The sequence below is a fragment of the Sinocyclocheilus rhinocerous genome, unplaced genomic scaffold (genome assembly GCF_001515625.1).
Source record: "Sinocyclocheilus rhinocerous isolate Xijiao unplaced genomic scaffold, SAMN03320098_v1.1 scaffold352, whole genome shotgun sequence".
NCBI lineage: Eukaryota > Metazoa > Chordata > Actinopteri > Cypriniformes > Cyprinidae > Sinocyclocheilus > Sinocyclocheilus rhinocerous.
In genome coordinates, this window is record NW_015642448.1 from 1,794,686 (window position 1) to 1,804,496 (window position 9,811).

At 37.7% G+C, this 9,811-nt stretch overlaps 1 protein-coding gene across 2 annotated transcripts in view; it reads left to right on the forward strand.

Annotated features, from left to right (window-relative positions):
* The window catches only part of suds3 (SDS3 homolog, SIN3A corepressor complex component), a 20,456-nt gene extending 12,216 nt beyond the window's left edge, over nucleotides 1-8,240 (forward strand). Inside the window, exons 8-12 of one of the 2 annotated variants that reach the window (XM_016572821.1) lie at nucleotides 1,185-1,246; nucleotides 1,901-1,946; nucleotides 2,055-2,160; nucleotides 7,178-7,262; nucleotides 7,662-8,240. In XM_016572821.1, coding sequence (XP_016428307.1) covers nucleotides 1,185-1,246; nucleotides 1,901-1,946; nucleotides 2,055-2,160; nucleotides 7,178-7,262; nucleotides 7,662-7,760 — 398 coding nt within the window. In that variant the 3' untranslated portion in view covers nucleotides 7,761-8,240. The remainder of the gene's footprint in view (nucleotides 1-1,184; nucleotides 1,247-1,900; nucleotides 1,947-2,054; nucleotides 2,161-7,177; nucleotides 7,263-7,661) is intronic. The other variant, XM_016572823.1, reaches the window with a different exon arrangement.
* Nucleotides 8,241-9,811: the final 1,571 nt, after the last annotated feature.

Consider the following 9,811-nt stretch of genomic DNA (forward strand, 5'->3'; position numbering starts at 1 on the left):
TATATATATATATATATATTAAATACAGATTTTTTTAATACAAAAACGAAAATACCAAGATATATACCGTATATCGCAAATCTGCCCAAAAATACCGAGATATGAATTTTTGCACATATCGCCCAGCCCTAATCTGTAGCACTTTATTTAATTCCCTGAAGTCCATTTCTAATGTTAGTCATAGACTCTGGCACCAAAAACAATGCAGTGCAGTTTTACATGACGATTTACAACCTCTCTCAAACCTTTAGTATTAAAGTGCCCATATTATGCAATTTCGAATGTTGCCTTTCATGAAATGTGTAATGTAGCTTTACACAACAATCTGCAAAGTTGTCAAGCCGAAAGCGCACGTTAAATAAAGTTATTGTCTCCCAAAAAGAAAGAGTTGACTCTGAACAGCCTAAACGAGTCATCAGTATTCAAATCCCACTTCTGTGACGGCTACATGTCACGGGGTAACATATTTGCATAATGCCCGCCTATGTTCTACTTTGGCCGGGTGCGAACAACTTAAACCCCACCCTCAAACACAGTAGCTTGTTCGTGTGGTTATTGGTTAACATCATGTTGAGAAGACACTCTGTCCTATGCTGTGAAAGTAAATTCATTTTATTTTCACTTCCCGAAAGATGAGACTGCAAAGAATCAGTGGTTATAATTATTTTTTTCCATTGTACCACAGCAGTACAACGGAAAAGTCTTTTTTCTAATCTCGGGGATTTCATCACGGGATTCACAAAACGCTTGCTCTTGAAAGATGGCTCTGTACCCAGTTTATTATTATCAGCTGGCTCCACTGAATCACAACCTGTAAGTATATGTGCTGTAGGCAGTAGACCGATCACAACAAACTGGGCCATCTGACCAATCAGAGCAGAGTAGGATCACATAAATTACGGGTTTAGAGAGACTGAATCTTAGGACTGCTTCAAACGAATCATTTGAGAATTGTTGGAAAATGAGGTGATATTAAATGCATATTTTGAGAAAACAAAAGAGTTTTTTGACCTTGCATGCATGTAAACTTATTGTAGGAGACTCCCAAAACAATATTAGGAACCTTAAAAATGGCATAATAGGGGCTCTTTAGTTTAAATAGCCTGTTACTGCTACTGTACCTTTAAGAGTTTATTATGTAAAGGACCTCTATTTTCATAATCAGGTTTCTTAACTATCCTCACCCCAGTTAAACTATTTACTCAGTGATGAACAGATCATGGAGGATCTAAGAACATTAAACAAGGTAAGGTTAGGTCTCAGTAAAATTGTAATTGACTCCATTTTTATGAAGCCCCATAAAAGTCTAGCTAAGTACAAATTTCACTGCCTCACAGATACCATATCATAGTATGTTTTTGCCTAATTTTCAATGTCTCATTCTACAGCAATATCATTGTTAATCAAATTGTAATACACTTGCATATTCGTTTGCAGGCTATGAGATGAGAAAAAGTGTGATAGAAAAAGTTTAATCTAAATTTCCATTTCATCAAAACGTAATGAAAGTCTTTGACTCACATCTTGGCTTTGAAGAAAGGCTTCAAAGCCTTTGAAGAAAGGCTTTTTTTTTTTCCCTGAAAGCTCTCTATTAGGTAAAAAAAAGTAAGGTCCCCTGAAAATGTCATTATGTTTTATTACTCAGTGATATCTGAATTTTCTCATGTATTACTTGGTGATAAGAAGAAACTGGCTGTGTTTAAAAGGGGGAAAAAAATACTTAAACTAAAAAAAAAAAAAAATAGAAAATAGGTTTTTGACTCTGACATACTATTGGATTTACTGCCGATTAGTAGTTGACCAAGATATCAAGTTGTTTGTCCATGTCTGTCGTTTTTAAAACTGAGATTGCTGAAGAAAATCAAAACAACCTTCTTTTTTTGCTTCATTTCCTTTATAGCTTAAATCTCCGAAAAGACCAGGTATGGACGTTTTGTCTTTTAGAGGTGATTCCCCATATATTTTGCCAGAAATTTCTTATCAGTTTATTTTAGCCACAAAGGCTTTAAAATAAATTTGAAATTAATTGAATATGAATGTGTGATGTTTTTCAGCGTCCCCGTCTTCTCCAGAGCACCTCCCATCGACTCCAGTGGACACCCCATGCCAGCGTTATGAGGCACGGATAGAGGAGGGGAAACTCTACTATGATAAGAGATGGTAAGGTACTCTGTGTTCTACTGGGCTTTTCAAACATTATTAACCCCGGGTGAATGTAATTCTGAGTTATCATGCTTCACACAGTTCAGACTTCATTACACTATTCTGGTTTTAAGATTTCACACTGTATATTTCTTAACTCTGACATAACATGCGGTTTTGCATATTTATAAGGTCAGTGACTAAATATTGTTGGTTTAAACAGATGATAACCCAGGGTAAAACACAGTGTGAAAAGCCCTTATGAAGACTGTCTGATTTACATTGTGGAAATTAATGGTGTACTTACTGCTTCTACCAGTTGACCCTCTGATTCTTGCAAGACCCCAAAAGCCTCCAAAAAATCTTAGTACTCTCTGGTATTTATACTGACCACAAGATGGAGCATTCAGTCTTCTGATTTTCAATTCTATCATATTATAGTTTACATAAAGGACAAAGTCACTTCACAGAGTTGGACTGAACTGAGACAAGACAGACTTAGACGATCTATCTATCTATCTATCTATCATCTATCTATCTATCTGTCTATCTGTGTCTGTGTCTGTGTCTGTGTCTGTCTGTCTGTCTGTCTGTCTGTCTCTCTCTTTCTCTCTATCTATCTATCTATTGTTCTATCGTTCTGTCTATCGTTCTATCTATCGTTCTGCCTATCATTCTTTTTATCATTCTATCTATCTGTCTGTAATAATCATAAAGGCTTATTTGTATGCATAATTTGTATCTTAAAATGTTTACAATTTTTCATAATGATTGCGGCATTAAAGTAACATGGCATGTAGAAGAGGTTGTTTAAAGAATATTTGAAGCTTGTTGCTTTCAGATTTGTATTGTATTTGGGCTGTAAGAAGATGCTATCTTTAATATCTCAGTTATTACTTTAAGCTGTTATTTCATTAGTTATGTGTACGTAAGGTTGTGTATGTGATGTATTTGCAAGAGGTAGTTTCCTGTAACATCTGTGCCAGGATTCAGGTCATGCATTGCTGACATGGTATTTACCGTCATTTGTGTCGTGATATTTAATAATGCAAACATCATGGGCATGATGATCCACATATTCTGACATGCAATACTCTGTACAAACTATCTAAATATTTATTTCATTGTTTGTGTGATCAAAGTGCACAGGAAGCTTGTGGTTTAGGATGAGGTCTGAAGATTACTTTGTCTTGTGCATTTGTGACATTAAACGTCAAGAATGCCTCTGGATTTTTATGAGTGTGTCAACACGCATTCATCCAGTCGTGCCCTTTAGACAGTGGGCTGCCATAGCTATCAGCAATGCAATCCAACCGGAATATTTGTGTGCAGATGAGGAGAGAGTGAGCGGAGGAGGAAATGTGGTCTAGGGTGATACCGCAGACATTAAATGTATAATGTTGCATGTATATTAAATGCAGTTTTATTCTGCTTTTTTTAATGATGAGTGGAGAGGTTTAGTTATGCAGCTATCTGAACTTTTCCAGAGGATGTTTATGTGAGAAGGTTGAAGCCACAGGCTACTTTTACTCTCTCTCTCTCTCTCTGCGCTGTGTTTTAAGAGATGACAAGCTCTCCCTCTCTAATTAGTGGCGTTTGCTAAGGCAACCGTCACTGTTACTATTGGTTTTGTGCCACAGCAAAATAAATCATACTTTACTTGACTTGTAAAAGTGAGCTTGCAGTCTGCATTCAATGTTATGTAACAAAAATAATAAAATGTATTAAGTTGTCCTCCTCAGCGGGTTGCATGCCAGAAACAAACATGCAGTATGAACGGTCTGATTCACAAACAAGTGACTCTTGAGAGGCAGTTCTTTCCTCGCTGCTGAATCTATGCCATTGCTGCATAATTTTCACAGTGAAAGATAGTAAAAGAAATTGCGTTTTACCTGAATTGTGAATGTAAGTTTGCGTTCTGTATTGAAGTAGTCTAGTGTAGTGTAATGCAGTAAAATGGAGAAATAATGCTGAAAAACCTCTTTCTATTGAGATCACGGGCTGCAAGCACACATAAACTCAGCAAAAAAAGATATGTCCCCTTTTCAGGATGCTGTATTTTAAAGGTAATTTTGTGAAATCCAAATAAGCTGTACATGTCTTTATTGCAAAAGGTTTAAACAATGTTATGCATGCTTGTTCAATAAACCATAAACAATTATTTCACATGCAGATGTGGAACAGTCCTTAAGGCACTTAAGGTTTACAGGCAGTAGACAATTAAGGTCACAGGTACAGTAACTTAGGAAAGTAACTTAGGAAAGTAAAGAGACCTTTCTACTGACTCTGAATAACACCAGAATGCCCAGGGTTCCTGATCACCTGCATGAACATGCCATAGTCCTGCTGCAAGGAGGCATGAGGACTGCAAATGTGGCCAGAGCAATAAACTGCACTGTCCGTAATGTAAGAGGCCTAAGACAGTGCTACAGGGTGACAGGAAGGACAGCTGATCGTCCTTGCATTGGCAAACCACGTGTCTGCCCAGAACTGTCTGAGAACTGCATTTGTGGAATAGTGGGGAAGCCTCTCTGGTGGCTACACAAGATACTCACTGCAACTTTTGATACACAGGGACTCATTATTCAATTTTTGTTTGTTAAATGCCTGTTTAAAATGTTTAGTTAATGTCTCAGTTGAACAGTTTATGTTAATAGAAATATTTAAAGGGGTCATATGATGCTGCTAAAAAGAACATTATTTTGTGTATTTGGTGTAATGAATTGTGTTTATGCGGTGTAAAGTTCAAAAAACACATTATTTTCCACATACTGTACATTATTGTTTCTCCTCTATGCCCCGCCTTTTTGAAACGCGTCGACCGTCAAGTTGTCGTTTCACTGACTGGATCGTTACACTGGTGTCAGAAGTGACCTAACCGAATCCAGTTGGTCTACGGGATTACTGACATTATTGTCCCGGCAGCACGATGCGGAAGCAGACTCGAGAAAATATTAAATCCGAGCCAGGCGCGAGCCGAATGTTTCAGGAGGCTCTGGACGCTTCGGCATGGGCTTCTGATCGATTCGCAACAGATGGCTATCTGGATTCGCACAAGGCTCGTGTGAAGGAGGCTACGAGGAGGATGGCTGCAGACGCCGGGCTTTCACCGCCGGATTCGAGTGTCACCGAGAGCTGCTGAACTTTCACTGGGACATCCAACAGACACAGCGGCGCGCACGGGACCGCGCTGGCTTCGGATGCGAACAGATACAGTGGTGCGCACGGAACCCCGCTGTTGTCGGATGTAAACAGACATGGCGGCGCCCACGGAGCCGTGCTGTTGACAGAGGTGAATGAACACGGTGGCGCCCGTGCTGCCGCGGTGGCTGTTAAAACCCCCAAATTCTCAGGTAAAGCTGATTGGGAAGCTTTTCACGCACAGTTTGAACTGTTGGCTCATGCTGGGAACTGGTCGGAGGACCGCAAAGCTCTTGAATTGGCTATGTGCCTTACAGATGATGCTCTGAACTGTTTGTTATAGCTTTGCCCTGAAAATAGACATGATTATAAGGCACTTGTCGGGGCACTGAGTCAGCATTTTGGTCAATTTGAACAGCCAGGGCTTCTGCGTTCCGAACTGAGTAATAGACGCAGTGGGGGGCAGTGTAGCAAGTCTGAAAAAGTGTGTTATGCTGTCATGTGTGATTTAAGTCAAATATGTTCTGTTCCTGTGTTTTGTGTTCTTTTTGCATGGGGGCTTTAAGGGGTGGGTGTTCTTCTGAAGAACGAGTCTGCGCACTCGTGTGTGGGTGGAGTCTGGGGGAAAGGTTCTGGAAGTTTGTGAGTTCAGAGAGAGAGAGTAGAGCTCAAGCGTTGGGTTTGCCTCGGGCGCTCTCGTGAATAAAAAGCAAGCTAAAAAACCGTCAAGTTGTCGTTTCACTGACTGGATCGTTATAATATGTTAAGAAATCTGCCGGAAGTAAAAGCAATTGAATGTGAGACGGTATTTCTTTTTATGCTGAGTTTACAACATGACCAGTCTAATCTGATTCCCGAACAAATGACTCTTGAAGGCTGGAGGTATGTGTACACGCAGTAATATTTGTCAGTCAGGATGAATCCAGTGTGATTTCAGATTCTAAAAGTTCTGTTTATAGGAACCCTAAACGGTGTAGTCTGATAGACATAGTTGTTTACATGCACTTCTTTTACCATGTATTTCTGATACATTTCTGAAGACTTCAGCACATGCGCAGTGCTCAGTCACTTCATTTAGAACCAGAGAAAGCCTATAATATCAGCGCGAGCAAAAGAAAGCTAACATATAGGTCAGAAGAGCTTTTTTGACATCAGAAAAGTTGTAAATCAAAAACATGTGTGAAATGATTCCTTTTAGTAAATCAAAAATATGCAGCGTGATCAGTTTAACCTGGTTTCCAAAACAAATGACTAGTATGAATCAGTTATTTTGGTGAATAGGTCGAAAAGACGAGTTGCTAGTCTAAATCAGTCTGAAACACTGCCCTATATAATTTACATAATTTGTAGAGAACAAATTTAATTTTCGTTTTTATGTACATTATAACTAAAACACATAAATCAGAATTGAATTAAATATTAATTTAATTAAATAGTATTAAAAATTGCTTGTGTGGACAGATCCATGCTGGAACTTTATTGCTGGTTGAAGGTGGTATAATTTACCAAATGATAACCATAAAAATGTAACTTGGTTACAGAATATCTATGTAATTGCCTTGTGTGGAAAAAATAAGTACACTTCTACATTTAGGAGCTGGTATTGCTCCCTTTAGCAGAAATAATTTTATTTTAGGAATTTTTAATTGCATATCAGTCTCTTATATCAATAAGTGAATTCTTGCATGCGAAATTTCATGAGGGTGAGAAAATTATGGCAGAATTATCTTTTTTGGGAAATCCTTAAAGCCTAAATATTGCTTTTTCAGTGGCGATATGTGAGGAGATAAGCTCACATACAGTGCCTGACTGAGAACATGCCCCTAAAGGGAATTTTCTGTAATAGTCTCTCAGTCTAGTGGATCTTAAATGACTAATGCTGTTATTGTTTCAGGTACCATAAAAGTCAAGCAGTCTATCTGGAGTCCAAGGAGAACACCAAGATCAGCTGTGTCATCAGCTCTGTGGGGACCAATGAGGTTTGTGTCTGATTCTCTCTTCTGATTGGTGCTAAACAAATGACTGTGCTCTTCAAACTAATGACCTGCTCGGAGGGGAATAAACGGCAGGTTATTGAGATCAGCCCAAGTGCAGTAGCTTTGGAGGGCCAGAAGAGGAAAATTCTCATTTAGTCGCTCTCATTTATTGTAATCTGCATCCATATCAAAGTGTACGAGGATGTTTTTCCAATAGCTTTTGTCTCATTTGCATCCTTTTAATGCCAGCATCAATAACTCACTGCATAGATCTGGACTTTTACTTGCTGAGCCTGTGGCTTTGGAGTACAAATCACTGTTTGGAATTCATTTGGATGCTGGAAGAAGTTGGTACAGGATAAATACTGAAGTGCTTTGTCTTGGATTTCGATTCTCTTGCAGATCTGGGTGAGAAAGACAAGTGACAGTACGAAGATGAGGATCTATTTAGGGCAGCTGCAACGAGGGGCCTTCATGATTAGACGCCGGTCAGCAGCATAGATGTCACTCTTCCTCATCTTCTTCTCTTTCCTGTGTGTGTGTGTGTTTTTAAACAAACATTTTAAAGCTCTTCCTATTTTACCAAGTCATCTACTACATGTTGAAGAATGATATTTCTTCCTGTCTATATAGATATTACCAAAGTATATCATGAAATGTCTAACATTTATCTTAATTTTTACATTTTCTTTCTCTGTGAACTTTGCATTGTACATGTAATGCAGTCACAACGTCTGAGGTAATGTTTAACCCTTTACTGTTTGATTTCAAAGAGCTTTCTACGATGAAGCGAGTAGACAACAATAACTTTGGCATTATATTGTATTACCAGTAAGGCATTTTCAATTGTTATTTTGTTTTTTTTGGATATGTAATGCCATAATCTATTCTCTCCATGCATTTGAAAGTGTACAGGGTTTCAAATTACTTTGCAAGTTTTAATTTTGTACTCAGTCGAATATTAAATAAATTTGGCTCATACAGTACAAAACAACATTTATTTATTCAGAATTGTTTTTTTCTCCCCTTTAACAGTGCTGTAAGTTGACATTTTTTTAATGCCTTTATGCTTGCATGTATAATGAGAAGCATTCATTTGCATTCGTATTTATGTTCCTGGCAGAATAATTTTTTTATATAACAAACAACTAAATTTCAGCAGGTTGCTAGGATGTTTATAGTGCCTAGATATACCAACTTCTCAAGATTTTTATTGTTTTGGAAATGCATACTGTTACATTTTTATTGTAACATTGATTAAAGGAATAGTTCACCCAAAAATGAAAATTCCAACATACTTTTAACCTCAAATGAGTCCTCTATCTATAATATTGCTTTCTGCAGTGAACAATTTGTCTCATCTGAATCGGGAGAGATATATGCACAGATCAAGCACCTTTTAGCAAAAACAATCCAAACAGTTGGGGGATGGACTTCTTTTTCACTGGAGGAAGCTTTATTATGGATTATGGACTTGTATTTTAGCTGGAAGTGACAGTTTAAAGTTAAAACACTTTTAAATGGGGGTTGTTTCTTACAAACCCATTCACTGCAGAGGATCTATTGGTGAGCAAGTGATGTAATGCTAAATTTCTCATATGTGTTACGCTGAAGAAACAAACTCCTTTACATCTTGGATAGCCTGAGGGTGAATCAAATTTCAGCAAATTTTCATTTTTGGGTGAACTATTCCTTTATTTCATGGGAGGCCATTTCTCATTTGCATATAGTTGAAATTGTTTAAACATTGTTGCATTTCCAACTGTTGCTTCAAATTGCCAAATTTTCATGAAAATGAATGACTTCGGGTCACTTCCTATCATTGGCAGTGTAAATAGAAAATGTTTGTTTGCTTTCATACCGATGATCTTAGCAGAAGCTTTATTACCAAGGCAAGTTACAGGAAGATGCTACAATTACAACATTGTAAACTACAATTACTACTGATTACTACAATTACAACAGGGAGCTACGATGCTTCACTTAGGACGATTTTGAGCAAATGCATAAAAAATGGGTAAATGAAAACTTAGAAACCTTTTTTGTGACATCACTGTTGTTGTCCTTGTAATTTTCAGTCTTTTAGCCTCCCGGACCCACTGTCTGTTTGAGACAACACCTTATTTTGGATGTCCTGTCATTTTCCTGGCAAAATTATTTTCATTTCCTCTATAAATGACTCAATTCCTTCCCAAAACTTTTTTTTTTTTTTTTTTTCATATTGAAAAAATTTGATTTCTTTCTATCAGTTGTAAAAGCCAAACGAATGGCATTTTGATATGCTAGGTTGAATGCACTGAGCTTCGGTCATATATTCTGACCTGCTTTTGCTCTTAAATCCTTCCTGGTTTGCCTGCGTAAGTGCTGCTTCACATTCCCTGCCACTGAGTGACAGATGAAACTGCTCTCAGCATACAGGGCGTTCTCTAGAGCTGTGGTGCTCGACTGGTTTCTCATCAGGACTTGGAGTTTACAACCTGTTCATATGAAAGTAAACGATATATATATATATATATATATATATATATATAGTTGCACTCACAATTTATTTT